General features: G+C 40.9%; 1 protein-coding gene across 1 annotated transcript; it reads left to right on the forward strand.

The window, feature by feature from the left end:
• The first annotated feature begins 2,430 nt into the window (after positions 1-2,430).
• scara3 (scavenger receptor class A, member 3) lies at positions 2,431-19,786 on the forward strand. The gene is made up of 12 exons (XM_080491009.1): positions 2,431-3,043; positions 11,155-11,190; positions 12,567-12,611; positions 13,127-13,246; positions 14,975-15,055; positions 15,923-16,041; positions 16,123-16,367; positions 17,087-17,306; positions 17,840-17,928; positions 18,049-18,241; positions 18,375-18,552; positions 18,653-19,786. The coding sequence occupies exons 1-12, from the start codon at positions 3,037-3,039 to the stop codon at positions 19,144-19,146; spliced, it is 1,827 nt and encodes a 608-aa protein (XP_080347135.1). The 5' UTR covers positions 2,431-3,036; the 3' UTR covers positions 19,147-19,786.
• The last annotated feature ends 1,243 nt before the right edge of the window (positions 19,787-21,029 follow it).

Raw genomic sequence — 21,029 nt, forward strand, 5'->3', positions numbered from 1 at the left:
CTTTTTATTGTTTTGAACTGGATGCTAAATCCAAATGAACAGATGAGGTTTGTCCTACCAAGAGTTCTTCCACTTTTATTTGTTATTTGCTCCAAGTTGTTGATGTCAAACAGCTGGTCTAAAAAATGTGATGATTTCTCACGGCGCAAACATTTTGACTTTCGCTGGACGCGCTACGTGCAGGAAACCTGCTGCACATGACAAAACGGCGGCGAAGCAGTAACTTTCCACAGTTTCGGACATTGATGGAGGTGGATGATTGGAGGCGATGTGACAAGTGAAAGAAGGCTCTCGGGATTTGGAATGAATGTGATCTGCATCTACAGCTGGATTTACATACTTTGTGTCACAGACTGAAGTCACACTGACTTCTAAACTTAAACAGGTGCTGTACAAAGACATTTCTTTGAAGATTTGATCATTTTTAGTGTTGAGTGGATGGAATTAAGAACATAAAATAAAAAAATTAGCGGCGCATCTGTTTCATGTTGTCAACTTTAGTGTTTTTATTTATTTTCCAGTTTTCTTGGTACGATCAAAAATAACCCTTTAAGCCTTTTGTATGTAAATCATTTGTAAAGTCTCATCTCATAGTAAAGGGACAAAGTTAGGGCTCATTAGTACAAACAACAAAACCCTGAAGTCTTGAATAGCTGATGGTGTAAACCAAGCCTGTTAGCAGATTGCACACAGGTTAAAAACACATCAGTTGGGATGAGATCCACGGTTCTCGGTGAAGTGTTTATGGATGGATGAATGCAACTTGGCTCGGTCCTCGATTATTTGCTATTGGTGGAAACGTTGTTGTTGCCAAGGTGTTCCTGCATGTTTGCTCAACTGAAAGTATCTAAAATTCCCTGATTTCTAGATTTCATTAACCTCTAATACCTATAATACCTATATAGTCTGGACTAAAGATTACACCTGACGTGAGATAAACCACTGGCAGTGCCGTCCCATGTGTTCCAGTGTGACTGTGGCAATGCGGATGTACAAAATACTCCATGGAGGCAGACAAACAAGTGGGACGTGTGCAGCCGGAACGCTTTGGGCCGGAGATAAGTTTTGTTTGTGTTGCTCGGCGTTGACGCCGTAGACATCGGTCTACCAGCCAGATGCGGAGTGACTCAGCTAAATATGTTGTTGTCTGTTTGTCGTCCAATCACCGATGCCGGTGCTGAACGACCGCGGGAGAACTTCAAACAGTCACATGATTCTGGCATCAATTTAGAGGAAATTGTGTCTCTGTGTAGGTGTGTGAGTAAGAGTGTGCCGGAATGTGATAAATGAACTTCTTGTTGTAATGGGAAGCTGATGGCTTAGTGATTAAAGACCGATTGAAAGACTTTGGCCATTAACTTGCCTCACAGACCCATAATTTCTTCAAACCAAATGACTGTCTCCCACCATTTCAGTGGAGCAAAGTAGAAAAATAAAATCTGGTAAAATCCTCCTATACTTTGATTACAGTTGAGATAAAGCAGTCCAAAGCAATCTGGTAACATTCTGATAAGGGTAGTAATGACCGCAAAGAATGTCCCTCTTGTGTTACCGGCTGAAAACGTGGGAAAACAGTTTGTGTTGATTTGTTGACTTTGAAGCTACTCTTGTTGCTGTAACGGATATTTAGTGAAGCTTGAATTTAACTTCACTCATGAATGAAAGTGGCAAGCAAAAACTCCCTAAATGATCCAGGAAAAAACAAAAAGATAACAATCTCAAACTACAGATAACTTGTTTGATTCGGCCCAATAAAATTCAGAACACACACCGAATGAACTAAATGTTTCTTATACGACATGCATATGAGTGCATATGAAAGTGTTACTTATGTTCGAGTATTTTTTTTTTTTAAGTTTGTTTTTTAGTTTAAATATCAGCCTTTTCACCACTGCTCTTTTGAACCACAGTAACTGGTATGTAATAAATCAATGTTTAGCGTATACTTGTAGTTAAGTGTTGCAGAGGAATGCAGTGGAGGGAATAAAGGAGCTGAAATTCAAAGGTGCCAGACACCGTGGAGCTGCCTCGTCAGCTGGATGGCCGGATGTGTGTGTGTGTGTGTGTGTGTGTGTGTGTGTGTGTGTGTGTGTGTGTGTGTGTGTGTGTGTGTGTGTGTGTGTGTGTGTGTGTGTGTGTGTGTGTGTGTGTGTGTGTGTGTCAGTGCGAGAATAACACCTGCTGTTTGTCTAAGACACTGGTAGTAGAGGACAGTGGGGGCCAAGCAAACTGGTGCCAGGTAGGGATTATAGCTTTGGTGTGTGTGTGTGTGTGTGTGTGTGTGTGTGTGTGTGTGTGTGTGTGTGTGTGTGTGTGTGTGTGTGTGTGTGTGTGTGTGTGTGTGTGTGTGTGTGTGTGTTTTCCTGTCCACAGATATTCAAGGTGCTCCCGCCACAGTGTTCAAACATTTGTTAGCAATTAGCCCCGGCCACAAAACTGAGTTTCAACAAAACACATGGACCCTCCCTGCCTCTCTATCTCCCCCTTCCCTTTTTCACCCTGTCCCTTTTCCAGTCCCTCCCGCCTTCGTTTTCCACTTTCTTTGTTCCCCCTCCTATATCTTTCCCTCTCTCGCTCTTTCTCCCTCTGGTTTTTTTCTCTTTCTCCCTCCCTCCCTCTTTCCCTCCCTCTCTCAAATTTGCACATGGTTTCTGTCTGAGAAGGTTCAGCTGTCTCAGGCTGTAGATGGAAGAGGGATGATGCATGGGAGCTGCAGGGAGACACACACTTTTAAGGAGATGTGACCAATTTCCTTTGGATATGATAACAAGTCAGACGGTTTGTTTTAGCCATTGGCTGTAGAGATTTCATTTTCCCTCTTTGTGGAAATAAGGGACCACTTTTGAACTTGCTTTGGACATTGGAACATGTTGCATGAATGAGCCAGCCAGCACTTGCAAAAGTGAACTGCTGATTGCATCTCCTGTTACTTTGTGGGGGGGAAAACAGCTGCAACGTCGCCACCGTCACTGGACGGAGCATCAGCAAACTGGACACAGGATTGTTTCCACATAAAGGTTTCAGGAATCAGAAATCATGAAAGGTAAGAAAACATTGCACATCTATTATAGTCATCTCTTATCATACAAAAAAAAAAAAAAAATGTAACAAAAAAACCCTAAGAAACATTTGAATGTAATTTCCAGGCTGAAATTGTTGAAAATATAGAGAAATGAGCAGTTTTTTTTGGTCATGGTTGCAGTAGGCACCTGCACATGGCACCACTGATCACATATGCTTCTCATCAGCTCTGCAGCTTGGCAGTGTGGGTCCGGAGAGTGAGAGCGGGTTTGTTGTTGTTGGACATGAAACTTTGATCAGTCAGCTTTAAATCTCCTATTAGCCCGTGCCCTATTCCGCAAAACATGAAATGTTCTTGAACCTCCGCGCCACTCGGCCACAGATTGACTGTAATGTCCCTCATAACAGAGGGCGAATGAAAACATGAGGGTTGAATCTGAGCGTTTTCACAACATGGCATGAAAGGAGATATGCCAGCGGCTTTGTAGAGGGTAGGGGCTCTTACACGGTTCCCAGACTTCCAGGATGAGAAGTGAAAAGCTGGCAGAGATGGGAGGATATGGTGGAAAAAGTGGGATAACAGAGCCGGAATGAGAGGTTGTTGGATGAACTCTCCGGCGGGTTGAACGCTTGCAAAGACATCAGAAATGGCTGACTGTAAGTGTGAGCAGGTATCTGAAGCAGGGTGGATTTAGAGCACTTTATTATAAGATTGAAAAAAAAAAATCCTTCCATCCCTTTTAAAATCACTTGGTGCCTTATGAATTTAATGAGCTTTGCAGAAGCCGATTTATTTCAGAGCAAGCAGAAACATCCATAGTTTTTATGTATTTTTTTTTTTTTAGAATACATTATTAAGTGTATAATCAAAAAGTGGACATTTGACTAACCCTCCATAACAAATGAAGAGAAATTGAGGTTTGCTCCTGAGCAGAGCTTGCCCTAAAACCCAGGCTCTCCAGCAGTGCGCCGATCCTCGAGCAGAAGGAGTTGCACATGAGCCACGAGACGACACAGCGAATTAACTCTGAGAACATATACAGTACTCCTCGCAGCCAAAAGGTACAGGAGGGCTGTTCATGTGGTTTCCAGCCGCACCCAACCAGAACAAAACATGCTGCCTCATACATTCCTAACAAGGCCGGAGAGGAGGGGAGAGACAGGGGGGGTGAGGTCGATGGGAGGGAGAGCGGAGACAGGTGTAAGGCTGGCAGAGAGAAAGGAAAGACTGAGAGGAGGACAGAGAGGGGCAGACTTACTTGTTTCCTATGCCCCGCGGCTGTGGAAGCTTCAGGATTTACACCAGTCCGCTTGGTAATTACCTCATTCCGAGCATCAGTGTCTTTGCCGGCGTGTTTCTTCTTTCTGCAATAACACGAGTAACATTAAATATGCAGCAATTTGATCTTCAATTAATAAGTTGATACTGTTATGAGTTAAAAATGAAACATCTCTTAGTTTTTAATCAGTTTTTCAACATTAATTTGGAACACTGCAACACAAATGCAGTGATTTTTTCCCCCCTTATTGTTCCCTAAACTAAAACGTTTCAACTGGATTCTTGATAATGAGAGTTAAATAAATAATATTCCGAAAGAAAAGCCAGTTTAATGTTTTTATGAGTCTGAAGTCTATATACAAGTGTCAGAAATGCTATTCTTAGGCTAAAGACAAGATAAACAAGTTCCCCTCAGGCTTATGCATGTCCTCACTTAGTGTTTTCTTTATGAAATAAAACTCAACTGAATCAAACATCTTCACCAGCAAGCTGTCAATACTTGTAATCTGATTTCAATAGCTGTAACAGCAGAATGCTCTGTCTTCAAAGAGATGGCACAGTATGAGCAAACAAACAAACAAAGCACATAAACAACTGGGTACATCAGCATTTGTCTGTGTTTTGGTGCCATGTCCTGCCGATGCCAATTCCTAAGGTTCCTGGTTCATCAGCTTCACCAGCACCAGAATATCTTTGACACAGTGTAAACCAGTCAGAACCACCAAGGAAATCATTCATGCTTCCACTTTCCAGCAGATGTTGTCAACCAAAAACCCAATTTTTAAAAAAATCTATCAATGTTTCAACAAAGAAATTGGGTTTTATGGCTCAAAGTATTTGGATGTTGCTATAGATTGGGTTCAGTTTCTGTGTGGCTTTATTTTACTTTATCCGAGTCTACCATCTCAAAGGGAAATGCTGATTTAATTGTTTAATTGTTGATATGTGTGTATAGCATCCGTTTTGCGAATGAGCTGTTTTGGTCAGGTAAGGTTTATAACTTCATACCAGATTAGCTTCAGCCTACCTACATTCATTCCTGTTTTTCTACTACCTGACACGATATAAAGACTTATTTTGTTGATCAACATGTAAGACAATACTAGTTTGAACAGTTTAGTTCAGTTGGCCGTGTTGCTATCATGGTGGACAACATTCTTAGTGAAAGTCAACCACCACTACACATGACAATTTTATGTGTTTCGGTCAAGTAAATTATAATTTAGCACAGTCGGATACATTTCACATTGCATTCGCATGTGGTGCTGCAACCATTTTTTAGGAATATTCTGGCATCCCGAATAAAGTGGAACTTGTTTTTACTTGGTTTTGAAGATGTCTTTATCTGTAGCCTACAGACATTTCAGGCGAGCAGCTTGTCCCTGTGCCTTGCTGTCCACAACAGCTTTGTTTTGAGAAAACATGATCTTTTTTATTGGGATTGTGCCTCGGAATCTCCTGTTTCACTGCTGGGCCACAATAAAAGAGTAATGGCTGGTCTATAAGGCCTGCTTCACAGGCTACAGCAACATATATCAGGCGTTTATAGTTTTGTGAGACCACACATTCCAGTCACAGGGCACCTAAGAGGCTGAGATGTCAGCGCAGCTTTGGAAAGGGACTCATCTGGCTTTACAAGTTGTGGTCAAGACCCCCACTCTGATCTGGGGCCGAGCCAGCCTCCTTCTTTTTGGTCTCATTTAATGCTGGCATCTGCCGAAGCTCTCGAGGGGAATTTTCTGGTTGAAGAAACATAAAGGAAGCAACAAAGGGAACAGAACATCAAATGGGCATGACATGCTGAATCTATATGTTTTTTATGGGGAGCGGGGTGGCGATTTGCACGGTGGGTCACATCGCGGAGCGACTGATGTGGTGAGGTCAGAGGACGTTCAGGGCTGGTTTCCCCACCACAAATGGCGTTTTGCACAATTCCCAGGCAAAAGTAACGTCCACAGGAGGGAGAGGGTGGGGAGGGGGTTGTTGGAAAGTCCAGAACCCTTTTTGAGAGGAGCAGCAGCAGAAGAACCACAAACACAAAGCGGTGCTGACACAAGTACAAGCCTGGAGCTGCGTTTGCAAATGTCCACACATGAAGGGGGGGGGGGGGGGGGGGGGGGGGGGGGGGGGGAACGAGGCGGGGGAGGAGGAATGCCCTGATATTTGAATTTTTCTGCAGATATTTGAGTTTGGCTTCTACGATAATGATAATTCCCCCCCTTGTTATTGCACAAAACGTCCTGGTCTAGAAATTAATCCTAAATGTTGGGCGAGGTGCTCTGTCACGGCCTGTAACGTGACCGCCTCATGTCCTGTGTGTGCTGTTTTAACCTGCTGCTCGCATTCATATTTTCATAGGTGCTGTGGTCGGCCTTTGCCCACCATCTGGATTACACATAAAGTAATATACAGAATAATGAGTGCTCAGTCATGCTTGCTAAAGATTCTTATATTGTCGGTATTCAGAGGGAATTCTTATCTGTGTACATTGCGTTGTTCTATCACATGAAATCCCAATAAGACACATTTGCATTTGTGGTTGTAACGTGACAAAATGTGGGGAAGTTCAAGGGCTATGAAAACTTTTGCAAGCCACTGCATGTGCGATAAAAGGGAGAATCCCATTTTGTTCTTCGATAACAGTTCAGTTTGCTGATCCAGATCCAGCTTCACGATGGAACCAGCGGTTATCAGCTCCTCAGGGGGTCAACAACAAAGAGACAGACACTCACACACACTAACCACTACTCCTCTGAGCTGCTGTTACGAGTTTTATGTGTGGATTTTCCGCAAATTTTGTCTCTCAGTCCACATTTGTTTGGATTCATGGATAACTAATTCATCATTGACCCATTGGCTGTCCCTCTGAATTTTAACTGTGGCAGTCTGTTGACCTGTCCAAAGCACCTTTTGTTACTTTTCTCCGCTCCAGATCCCCTTGGGGCCAAATTATATACAGAATAAATGGAGAGAGACTAAGAGCGGTAAAATAAGAAACTCTGAAACAGTCAACAACTATACTTTGTGTGTTTTTCCAGCCTTTTTATTCCCAGCTGTATCTCACTTCGCTTGTTTGAAACCCTGAAGATGTTTCTGTCCCTTGCTGCAGTTTGTTTAGAGGCACAAACAGTCCGTCGAAAATCCAAACCAGTTGGATCATGAGCTTCAGGGGTGGTTGTGAATAATCAGATTCCGCCCAGTTACAGGAAAGCAAAGTTTGTTATCTAAATGGTCGATGCAGATGTTTTGGGTTTAATTCAAATCGAAGGGGACTTCCTCGCTTCACCAGAATTTCACTCCAATTACGTTCGTTGTGATTCTCAGCACATTTTGAATCCGCTCGGTTTTACCAGATTTATTTTATAGGAGTTTCAGTGTTTTGCCAGGCTGCAAAGGTGTAACCTGGCAAGGTCGTGTTGTGCTACCGTCTGATGGGCTCAAGTCTGCCCTGTGTGTGTTGGAAAGGTCCACTTCCCCACAAATGAGACATGAGGGCATTTTCCACTGAGGGTGAAAACATGGGAAGAGAGAAACGAAGGAGGGAAGCACAGCAGAGTGAAACATAAGTGAGAAGTTGGTAGATATTTGAGGGTGGATTCTGATTTTTGAATTTTAACATTCAATAATAACTAATGTGCAGTTGAAATATTTCAGTTTGACCATTTCTATACTACAAGAGGCCAGAAAATAACAAGAAGTCATAGTCTTCCCAAGAAATCCCAAGAAACCACGATGGGAACGACACAAGATTTTGACCTTCAGCTCGAAACTCTCCCTTAACCGATGTTGGCATGCACACATCTTACTATTGTCACTGCTTATCATTTAAGATTAAACATCAGAAACATAAATATTTTAAAGATTTACAGTTTTGGCAATTCAGGATCAGCAGAACAAGTTACGACTACATCCGCTGCTCTAAAAAGATAATACACATGCAGAGGTAAACAAACATACCGGTACTTCACAGAAGACACAAAGCCACTGATGTTTGTGTCCATCGATTACAATTGGATTTGGCATTTAAAAATCATTGAACATCTTGTTGACAACAATGTATTGCACCTGTAGTTGTTCTGTTATCTCCTGGTATGATTAAAAAAAGAAATCACAGTTTATGATATCCTGTTTGTTCCTCTTGTTTCTGAGATCTCTTCTTATGCAGAACTCAGCATAACATTGACAGCTAAATATTAAATAACTACTTCCGGTATTAAACTGTAAAGAGAAAAGCCAGGGGACCCCATGACCGATCGCCAGTCCTTCACTGAGTCAAGACAGACAGAAACAATAACCTTTTTTTTTTCTCCGAATTTTCTTTAGCAAAGTATTCAGTGCTTTCATGCCACTTTATCTCTCCTACGTTCTCCTAAACCCCCTTCTTCTGCCTTCCCCCTCCTCCCTCCATCTGTAGGTCAGCCCCAGTGTCTTCCGTCTGCTCAGACCTGCCGACTCACGTAAACATTTACCTCACTGCGGCGTTTGCAAGAGTGCTATCAAAACGTCACCTCGCTGACATTGTTTCTTAAATATATCCAATGATTTCATTCCTATATTTGGTTTTACCTGAACCAGCATTCATGTTCGCTGATTGCATCTGTAATCCAGCTATTTGAGGTGAACTATTCATTTGATGCCACATGCGCAGGAGCTACGTGTAAAAGATTGTCATTTTGAAAGTCTGTTTTGGCTACCAAAAAAAAAAGGGAAATGTACGAAGATCCTGATTTCTAAACCTTCTGTGGTCATTGTGAGAAACAGCTGTTGGTTTGATTCCCCTGGCAGCCATTTTTTTTTGTGGTTTTCAAAGGACTTTTCCTTCAACTTGAAGCGATGATGTGTCTCACCACGAAGAATGCAAACATTTTAATGGCAGACACACTCCAATAGCTTTGTGTTGACTTGAAAAATGAAATGAAACAAACCAAGAGAGAGATGAGGATTGAACTTTAAAGGTAAAAAAAAAAAAGAGCCTGTTCAGAGGGAATTTCATAAGAAAGCACCTTTTGTACACCTGCTCATTAACTTTTAGCCGCTCGTCCAGTAAGTTCTGCATTTTCAGATTCCTCTCCAGCTATATTACTGAAAGAAACACTCCCTTAAAAACCCGTTTTTAGCCACAAACACTCATTATGTGTCAGCCACAGAGGTGTCTGTGGAAAGTTCATACTTTGCTGCTCTTAAGGAAAAAAAAATAAATCCTCTCCATAAACACATGCAGTCTGTGTATGTGAGCAGCAGAGTGGAGAAACAGAATTTCCCCCTGGGATTATTTCAGCTGAAGGTTTATCAGTTAGTCGGCAGCGCTACATCTTCACAACTGTTTTTTCATGAGAGACGACCTCATGGGAACTTGAGCGATTGTAGATTTGCTGGTAGTTTGATAGACTTTTGGAAATAAACATCTTTTTCAAAACATCTTCGCTGTTGGAAAAATGTCAGAATTCACTCGCAGAGTTTAACAGAAAGGGAGATAAACAACAAGAATGAAAAAACACAGCACACAATATCAGCCATACTTCAGTGTAATCTAGTTTGCTGGCTAAATAAACACAGCATTTTACCATTGTTTCTGCCCTAAAGTGTTTTAAAGTGTCACGGGGGAATTATTTGTTTTGAACGTACTATTGTTTCATAAGACAGACAAAAACCACAGTGGTGGGGCTTTTTTAAAATCCCTGTATCCAGGGTTTTTCTACCTTACCACAAGCTGTTAGAAAGACCTTGAAAAGACAAAGGATTTAAGTTCTTCAATGAAAAGTACCTTTTTATTGCTTATTTTCTGCATTGTTTTACTTATACCTGTACTGTCTTGTGTGAAGTTCACCAGTAAGTTATTCATGTGAACATATAACTACATGTTTGACTGTATATTTATTATTAGTAAAAAAACAAAACAGGTAATGAATAAAAAGGCACACAGGTTAACAGTGTAATACCACTTTCTTAATTGATGTATGAAATCCTCTTCATTCAATGTGTTCATCAGCATACAAGCCTCAATGTGCTTGCTAAAAATAACAAGAAAGCAATTAAATCTTTACAAACCAACTAAGCTTACACAGCAACTGAGTATAGTCTGCCTCAGAGGCATCACAGTAAAGTCAAACGCTTTCAGGTGCAGAGTGGAAAAAAAAAAAAATGTTTTCAGCACGGCTGCATAGATTATTAAAGCTCTGCAGGAGTCCCGGTCTGACGCTGTTTACTTAAAGAGCGGCTCAGGCCACGGCAAGCAGTCCGAGCTTCTCCCCTGCACAACTCAGCAACACGTCAAAGCCTATTTTTTCCGATTGGGATCTGTTTTCCAGCTCTTTTCCTCCATAAACAGTCTCTCCTGTGGTTCGTCTGAGTGTTTCCTAAACACCCAGTCCCACGCCCTCCATGCCTCAGGTGTGGAGTTGAATGTCGTACAGTAAATGACGTGTTGCATAAAGTCGGATTACGTGCAGCTATGAAAACAGTGTTGAACGTATTGTGGGACTGTAAAATCAACTGGATTTGTTTGGTTTATTAAACCCTCTGGTAATATTCTGCCTTTTCCATTGTGTGATGAAAACCTCCTCAGACTCTTACACACACGTACGCACACACACAAACACACACACACACACTCCCCTCCCACCAGGATCGGTGCAAAAAAACACACTTTTTTGCACCGTTGTGGGGCTGATTTCTCTTCAGTGTGCAGAGGAAAACAGAGTGAGATTACAGCTTTATACTTCAACACACTGGCGGCTGGTTTGTGTGATTAATGATATGAGTAATAAAACTTGTTACTGCCTCCAAGAGAATTGAATTTCCATTTTTTTTTTTTTTTAAAGTCTGCTTTGTGTCTCTTTCTTTCTCCTTGGCAGAAAACTATGGTGGATACGAGAACCAGCTCTTCAAAGGTAATGATCATGTTGTTCTGCTGAGCCGGGCTCAGAGCCATGCACGTCAACCAGTTCATTATCCATGACTGTCAGGCCCATTCGCCCCACAAGAACTGACTGGGAAGGTTTTGATCGTGACCAGTCTCCAGCTTGATTTTTCTCATGAGAAGTCACCGTAGCAAGTCTTAGAGGAACAACCAACGAGCTTTATGTTGCATTAAAACTGCATTGGCATCACTATTTCGGATGCATTTTTGACTTGTTAAACATGTTCACACCAAAGTCCAAGTCAGGATTTCCCCATGAGATGTAGAGAAAAATTCTAGTTCACACAAATGCACACAAAAGCTACGATTGTACTGCAGGTAAAAGAGGCACAAATTTGATGTTTCTGCCCAAATCAGATTGTTTTTAATAACAGTCTACACAGCACAAAGCAGATGTAGATTTTTTAAAAATCATACCCAGGCTATATACATATGTGGTTGTAAAAATATACATATGTCATGTTTTTCAAAGCACATCACCCTTGCACAGGTGCAGTGCAATAGATAACACACACACCTTGTTTCATTGTTTATTTAATTTAACTTAATTCCAAATAAATCTAGTCAAAGGCCATCATCACTCCATCACACATACACCATATTTTCTAGGTGGCTGTATTAAGAAAGTACACAGATTTTCCTTCTGTCACAACACATCAAAATGCCACTGAGACCATAAAGCAAACAGTTTTATTTCTGTACTTTGATATTTTCACTGAAAATATTCACATCACCTCTATTGATAAGAAACTTGTGAAAAATAACTGTATTGATTGACATGATTTGACCTACATGCAGCTCAACTGAACAGAGTGACAACCAAAACAATCACTGAGTGTAAAGAACCACAGGAAATTCATTACAAGATGTTTAAACTATAAAGAAACGTGACCCTGCTGGAGCATGATTCAACACTGCAACGCAACCCTGCTATACGACATAAATGTAGCATCATGCACGCTTTTGAGGATGTTCAATTATGAGTCATAGATTGATTATTCTTCTTGTTAAAAAAATGCAGATTAGCTGCTTTCATTTCTTATTAAGTCTCCCTGGTAAACTCTAATATCAATAGGGAAAAAGTATGTAATAACAATAAGTTATTTATGCACATACAATCACAAATACACTTCAAATTCTGTCAACAATCACAAAAAGTACAATAATTTTGTTTTCAATCACTTTTTCAAATTTATTCCAGGAGTTCTTATTCTGAATTTGTTTATTTGCTTTTATTGGTTTGAATCACTTTAAAATGTCTTGTTCTTCAAATTCGGTTAATGCAGAAAAGCACTAAATGAACTGATTAAGATTGTAAAATGTGTTTCTACCTTCTTTGTTTTTTAGAAGAGGACTTCACTGGAGAGGAGGAAGAAATGCCTTCGTTTAGAGGTGAGAGTGTAACATCTTCATTATGTGTTGTACTCTTTGCTTTTTATGCAGTATATGTAGGTGAAGACATTTCATTGGCTGACCTTTATATGTATATTGCAGGTTTGCCGAGTGGTCAAGTTACAACAATTACAGCTGACTACGTAGACTTTCTTGTTCTGTTAAAACAATAATTCTGAATGGAATTGACAGTGTTTTATATAACGTCCAAGTCAGCTTTGATTCAAAACTAGTACAATGTGAATCATCATGATCTTTATCATTGCTAATTACATATAAGTTAAAATGCATTTTTACTTCTGTCCCTGACAATATTTCAGAACTTCCACTTTGGTTAATTAATTTTACTTTTATAAAAACCTTTTTGGATTTGTCTACTTAAAATGTGAATACTTTCACCAACTCCGACTGCTGGCTGCTTTCATATCCAAAATGAATCAGATTTTTTCCATTTCTTTCTCCTTCTTGGCTTCTCATTTATTCTCCTGTGTGTTTTCATCCTGTTTCGACTCCAGGCCGGACTCGAGGTGGCTGTGTGAGGTGCCAGCAGAGCCAATCTCTCCAGCTCGCTGTCAAAGTCCTCTACGCATTTGTTGTGTTACTCATCATTACCGTGGCAGTGCTGGCGTCTCTTGGTGAGCTCAGATTTGAATTTTGGTTTCTACTCATCTGCCTGGAGGGAAAACATAACAAAACCGCTGTAGATTATATCGGCTCACTCGGCGATGCCTCGCAACAAGGTCGGATGTATTCAGTCGTGGTATTAGTTGCAGTAATTACTGCTGACATGTACATTAGAAAAAGCAGGATGCAGGAATGTCCCGAGAGCAGGCCACACTTTTCTACCTACCTTTAATTTGCACTAATAAAGCACAGCTCATTCAACTGCCACAGATCAAATGAATGCGGTCGCCTGCATGTCATGTTTCACCTGACAGCTGCACGCCACCGACAGATGCCTTTTACATCAACATCACTTTTTATTATGGCTGGAAGCCATAAATCCTCATCTTTAACTACTGTTCAGGGATCTCAGAGGAGGGAGGGAGGCCTGGTAGAGTGATGTCAAATCCCACAACACACACAATCCTGTGTCCAGGTACATAAAGTAATACAGTCCAGTTTTGTTTTGTGCGTGCAGCAAAACTTTGCATGGTAATTCATTTAAATATCTTCGCATGTGCTTCCGATACCTGGTTTGTCCTCTGGCATCATCAAATGCTGTATTTGTTTGTTTCTAAGGGTCAATATATTTTTTTTAATTCATTTTATTTGTCTGTTTTCCTGGAGGAAACCTGCAATTTCAAATTTTCTCAATCATCTTGGATTAGGATTTAGGCATAAGCTGCTCTTTTATAATGCTTCACCACCAGAGACAGCGCTTAAATGATTGTGTCAGCTCCCAGCACAGCTGTACAACAGCAAGGCACTAAAAGCCTTGGGGTATCAACAGAAAAATATTGAACTTGGCTGCAACTCTCAACTGTTCGTGTGCAGAAGAAATAAAAACATTCCCTCAATTTTCCACTCACTGCCAAACATCTGTTTTATAACAAATGCAATAATCAGCAAAAGTCTTTTAAGCAACAAATGTGCACTGAAGCATTTGCATTATTGGAGAGAGAATGATTGTTTGGGGATCCAAAGTGTTTTTGTGTGCACACGTTCTGCATTTTCTTTCATTGCTTTGGAAGCCATGGGTCACTTTCAGCATCACCGTCCGAACAGCTAATACAGTAGAGCAGGTGGTATGTGCGGAGCACATGTGGAAACATTCATACATGTAAATACCAAACGGAGCGAGCCTCCATTAATCCCACAAGTCAGACTGTTGGACGCTGAAAAAGTCTGAAAATACACATCGCACAGGGCTGCACTCCTACAAATGTAAACTTGTACACACAAAGCCTCACACACTCTAAATAGTTGTGGCTCTCTTGGGAAATATGTTAAGGAAGCAGGAGCAGGACCTTTCCAGCTGGCTAAACCATCACTCCTCAGTGTTTTAGTAATGTTTGTTAGGTAATGAAAACTTTACATGTTTGTTGTTGGGACTTAAATTACAACTTCCTTTTTTTTACTCCTGTAAATGTTTCCATTTCCTGTTAACACCAAGGCACTGCTGATGTTAATCGTTTCTTTATCCACTCAGCGGTCTTATGTTTCATTCTCTTTTTTTTTTTTCAAACTCTCTGAGGATTATAAATTTAATGGTTTAATTCTCCATTTCCCCCCCGTAATGAACTGGTGACAGGTTGCAGCTGGGTACAATGGGCCTGGACTTTCACTGACATGTAAATTAAAGAATAATAGCAATCAGTTGTTCGACTCTTGAAAACGATTTCTTGACTTTGTGTCTTCAGTGTTCAGGAAGGTGGACAACCTGTCAGAGGAAGAATCCATCTACCAGAAGAAGATCACCAAGGCCCAGCAAACAATGGAAGGTGAACGAATGATCTATGGCGAAACTTATCAATCAAAACTTTCATATATATTTCAAGACATTTCAGAACCATGTGTTGTGAATATTAACTTTCCCCATCATGAATATTAATAGTATTCTTACTGTTTTGGAGGATATCGAATATCCTGATAGTACCTACAGTCTGCACGATATGTGGTGATGTAAAAGGAGTTAGTTGTTCTTACAGAAATCAATGACTACATCTGCCTTAGAAAGTTTAACAATGTGTGTCTGCTCACTGTTTCTCTGTCCAACCTTTAGATTTACTGTCTCATATCAGCAGGGACTAAAGTTATGAGGCCCCCTTTGGTCAACAGTCCTTCAACAACGTCTGCAGTAGATGATGGACATCCTTTCTCGCCTTGTTAACTCTCATGTGCATGCCTCGCGAGCAAGCAACATCATGTGATGTGCAAAATGCTCTCTGATGCACATTTATCCATAAAATGAGTCCCAGTGCGATGCGAGGTCCCACGCACAGCATCTGTTCTATATTCATGAATGAGCGGGCCAGCATATCACCTCAGAGCTCACATAGAGTCGCATTCAGAAGCCATTGTTGGTGAAAACTTGATAAAAGTTATGGTTCATCTTTGAGTAACAGATAAGCACTGTTAGAGATAAGACTGAAAATGACCATAGAAACAATTGAAAGGGGGAAATGTTGACTCGCATAAAAATGTAAATGTTCAAGTATTCTATATAGGCTAAATAGAAAAACATAGTAATAGCCCAATGGCCTGGTCAAATTGACAAGTCTCAAAATAGTTTCTTTAATTCACAAAAGGAGCCTAAAATATCACGGTCTTCCTCTCCAGTCATCTCCCTTTCTGTGTCCATGTTTCAGATCTCAGGTCCACATCGAATTGTTCCGGCTGCCTGGATGTGATTTTTTACAGTCAGGAGATCAACAAGCTGAAGAAAGAGTTTGAGGATATACAGAGAATGATCCTGGGACAGGAGCAGGTACAGCAGACTTCAGGAAACGACCAACATGTAATACAAAATTGGGGAAAGTAACTCTTTGAATCCTTGGTCCTCTTTCAGATCCTGGATCAGGCCACTCAGACACAGACCACTCTGAGGAGCACCGGCAGTCGACTAACACGTGATATTCAAAACCAGCTTATGTCCATTAAACTTCTCAACCAGTCCTTGGAGAGATACCTGGATCGGGTGGAGGGCTGGAAGGAAGTGATTGAGGAAACGGAGGAGAAGATGAAAACGCTAACGGAGGATCAGTACGATGTTAAAGCTACGGCACAACAAGTCAACACAACAGTGGGACTCAGGTAAACTGATAACGTAGAATATAAACCCAGATAACTGTGACAAGAAAAAAAACAAACACGTTTTGCTTCATAACAAGATGAGCCATCTTCATATGAACTATATGATTAGAATTTCTTTGGCACTCCACAGTATCTGTTCCTGACTGGAGCTGAATGAACTCTTGGCAGCGAACAAAACCAGAGTCTTCATCACAGCTACATTCTTGACAGGGACAAACTACTGTATTATCATCCAAGCATTTTTATTTTTTGACTAAAACCCAGAGTTGATGCTCTTTCACAATACTGATGATGATGATGAGTTTTTCACTTGTTGTTTTTTTTCCACACTGTCATTTTCCTGGAGCGATTACTACTGATTACAAAGGAAAGAAATCCGCATTGACTACGAAGAGCAACACTTTTAAAACTATGTTCATTCACACTAACACGCTCTACTCATGTTACTGTATGAACAAGCTCATATTAACATTGCTAATATGCCACTTACCAAATATATGGACCTTATGGTGGCGTTAAAGTAGCAGACAGAGTACAGTAGTTTTCCTGCAATGTTATTGGATATATTTTCTGGGTCGCAGGATATTTCAACTTGTGCTGATTCTTAAAGTCAGTCAGTGTAATACAAAAGCACATTTGCTACACAGAGCGTACTGGGCTGACTTCCATAGTTTCCCACTGCTTGTCACATGTCTTCTCTGCTTGCTCGACTTCCACAGTACCATGTGGATTGACGCCCTGCAGAGAAAAGCAGACGAGGAAACTCTGGTGCTCCAGAAGCTGACCAGCGACTGGCAGAACTACAGTCGAGTGCTGACCTCTATGAAGACCAACACCAGCAACGCCATGCAAATACTGCGTCAACTTCAAAACAACGTTGCCGCAGATCACCAGAGAATCGCCATGTCCAATGAGGTGTACTATGACCTGACTCAGCAGGTTGGTGTGTGAGTTTAAAAAAAAAAAAAAGCATAATTAGAAAGAGAAGAGCTGTGAATGTTCAAATCACTAAAAAGAGACTCAGGTCGGGCAATCAGTGTATTTTACACAACAGCACCATCTTTGTCTCAATAAAAGAGCATGTGCCTGTGTTATTCTGCTGTAACAATACGTTGTAATAAAATGAATCAACAATGATTCGGACACTTTTTAAATGATAACTTTTAAATATTTTCACTTTATGATATTTACTAACAATGACTTAAATAGTTTGGGATTAAACTGCTCAATTCAACACATTCATTTAACTGGAAGGATGGCTTAAAAATAATTTCTGACACTTTTAAAGTCACACATTTTTTACTTAAAAAAAAAAAAAAGAAGGAACTTGACGAGTTGTAAAACTGAATACTTAATTATGTAAATAATTGTCTGGCGCAGCTCTAATTAAATAGATCACCACTGAGGTTTCTGTAGTGTACTACTACAGCCTGATAATCTGAGGGAAGTATTATTTGTGAACTTTTGTGCAGGTAATGAATCTGCAGATGCAGCTTGACAATGTGACGGGTTTCATGGACGAACACGAAGAAAACATGCACGACCTCCACTACCACTCCAGGTAACGCGCACGCACGCATGCACGAACACACACATTGATTATCCTGGTAAGCTTGTGAGAACAAGGGCACTGTGTATATAGTACACACCGATCCTGAAACACGACCACGCTTGTCCTCAGGTACTACGAGAACCGGACCGGCGAGCGCTTCTCTGCTTTAGAGGGACGTTTGAACTCTATCGAGCAGGAAATTGAAACAGTCTCCTCCAGCATCGATGCCACTGTCAGCCATGTGCAGAGCATGTACAAGTACATAAACATCGAGAGCTCATCCTGTCAGAGTCGCCTGGGGAAACACACCGAAGATCTACAAGTATGTGAAACGCACACGACATGATTTACACACACGCATACAGTATTCACATCTTTGATATTAGAACATCGGTTGGATGGTAGTGCCATTACATTAATTTTCTATCCTCCATGTTCTCCCGTCTTGTTTGCAGAACATAAACAGCACAGTTTTGTTACTCATCCACTTGGCCGACACACTGAGGCAGCAGAACATGTTGATGAATGTCCGGCTGGATGTTGACGTCAGGAACTTGTCAATGGTGACGGAGGAGTTGAAGCTAGTGGATATTCATCATACGCGGCTCATAAAAAACTTCACTATCGTAAAAGGTGCGGTTGGAAGATGATTTCATGTGTTTGAGCAAAAGCAACAACATAAAAAACGACATTTTCCTCCTGTATTTGTGACTTCATCTGAAAATATCCACAGGTGCTCCTGGATTACCGGGGCCAAAAGGGAATCGTGGTGACACTGGCTCTAAGGGACCCATGGGGCTGACTGGCAGCAAAGGTGACCGAGGCCCCACAGGAACCCGGGGAGCTTTGGGAGAAAAGGGTTCTGTGGGCCCAAAAGGAGTCCAAGGTGAAATAGGCCTTGGTGGTGGTAAGGGAGCAGCAGGAATCAAAGGAGCCAAAGGAGCCATTGGTCCACCAGGCAACAAGGGTGACAGGGGCCCCAAAGGTGACAGGGGGTTCCCTGGCAGTGATGGCGCTCCAGGACCCAATGGGCCAGTGGGGATCCAAGGGCAGGCAGGACTACCAGGCATCATCGGTCAGCCAGGTCCAAAAGGAAAACCTGGGCCAGCAGGTCCACCAGGTCCACCCGGAACCCCAGGACCGCCAGGCTTGCCGTACGTCCACGACCACAGCAACACGTCCCAGCAGCGAACTGTGACGCCTGCAGCTGGATCAAAGAGACAGTAGGCCGAAACAAACTGAGTCTGAGTTGACTCCTCAAAGAAACAGAAAAGTCACCTATGAACTGAGACGTTTCATCTGGAGTAATCATCCACGTTTAGCATACGATAGGTCTGTGGAAAGTAATGAAAAGATTTTTACAAACAAAAACAGAAAATCAAGTTCAAGACTGGGACGTAAGGAAGAAAATCTTCAGCAGCAAACCAAAGGCCTGACAAACTGCACCCCAGGAACAGACTGTAAAAAACAATCGAAGTATACACAGAGGAATGGGACAGTCACATATATACACAATATTATATTTGTCTGAAGAATAAGGTACAAGCACAATTGTCTCACGTACTTTGAAACTACCAGAAAAGGACAAATGGTTTACAGGTTTACATAGTACTGTGTATAATGTCAAGGTTGGGGAAACTTTAAGACTTACTGAAAATAAATAGGCTACTAGAATATTTCTTATGATAGTCGTATACTTGGTCTGTGAATTCTGCACTTTGACCGATTTGCTAAAGCTTTAGTTCATGCAAACTTTGTAACTTTATGAAGGTTAATTGTACAATATTGTACCAGGATTTTAAATACAACAACACCAAAAAAAAAACAAAAAAAACTATACTTTTGACAGTAGGGATGACAAAATAAACTACAAACAAGATGGTACAAAGTTGTATGAATACCTTTCGGTACAGTTATGTATTAGAGTTCATCTAGAGCAACAGAGCATTGGCTGTAATTTGAGGGGTTTTTTTTTGTCGGCTTTTGGATTTTATCTTTGTGGTGATTTTCATTCATTCTCTTGATCTCTAGTTTTTCCTTTAAAATATGAAACGAAAACAGAGAAGTTGGCTCATTGAATGTAATGGAAGCAAAGAATGTGTTTGAGGTTTTTTGTCAAACCAGCAAAACAACTTAGGGTATAATTAATAAGGTGGCTGTAAACCACAGATTTGGACTGAAATGGGGGGGGGGGGGGGGGGGGGGGGGGGCGTTTCCCCTCCACATTTCTCAAAAGTTATATTCCCTTGTGTTACTTTATGACACAGAAAATATCTATTTGATTACTTTAGGTATCACATATTTTTTTCCCAATGGGTGGCACTTTAGTGGTTCTTAAAGTGTGACAATTGAACCCAGTTCAGTATTTTGGAGCATTTCAGAGCAGGTACTCTGAAGACTTGCCGGGTCAGTGGTCTTTGTTTGAAGATGTAAATCTGAAGGATTTGTTGTCGAGTTGAATTTTGATTCGCAGTGTTTGTGTGAAACATTTGCATCTTTTGTTATCTTGCTGATCTTAGAAGGAACGGATGAAAATGATCAACTGTTTTGGGGAAAATATGAAACCACAGGGGCCTTCACCCACTGACTGAATGTTGGAGCGAGTTGTATCGGTTGGCAAAGCCTAGCAAGACTGGAATTGTGCGCCTTTCAATTATCGATACATATCTGAGGTTCATATGTGGAATAAAAGGTCAATTCAGCTGTTTATAATTTTAAATTGTTGTTATGTGCTGTCTTACCTGGGAAACAACACTTGAAAAACGTCTTGAAAAACATAAAAAACTACAAATTTAAATACACATCAGTTCATTCTGGATGCTGAAACGCTTAAAAAATTAAGACTATTAAAGATGTAAAAGAAATCCGATTGTTCTAAATTCATTTTTGAGACATTCAGGCCCGCTTGTGTCTCTAATCTCCAGTCCTCATGCTTAAGCGAAGCTAACAATATCCTGCACAACTGTACACATGCTGAATAAATCAACTATTGAAAGTCTTCTCATATGTCGTGTGGAAGGAAACAAATTAACCACGTCTTTCAGTTAGGAACAAATTCATTGGGAGATGAAAGACTAAAAGTTGGACAACAACAATATTGTGAGACAGTC

This window comes from Lipophrys pholis (assembly GCF_963383615.2).
Source record: "Lipophrys pholis genome assembly, chromosome: 21".
NCBI lineage: Eukaryota > Metazoa > Chordata > Actinopteri > Blenniiformes > Blenniidae > Lipophrys > Lipophrys pholis.

Coding starts and splice junctions, on each gene's coding strand:
- scara3 (XM_080491009.1), top strand. Junction 16,368..17,086: donor AACACAACAGTGGGACTCAG/GTAAACTGATAA, acceptor CGACTTCCACAG/TACCATGTGGATTGACGCCC. Junction 18,242..18,374: donor AACACACCGAAGATCTACAA/GTATGTGAAACG, acceptor TCTTGTTTGCAG/AACATAAACAGCACAGTTTT.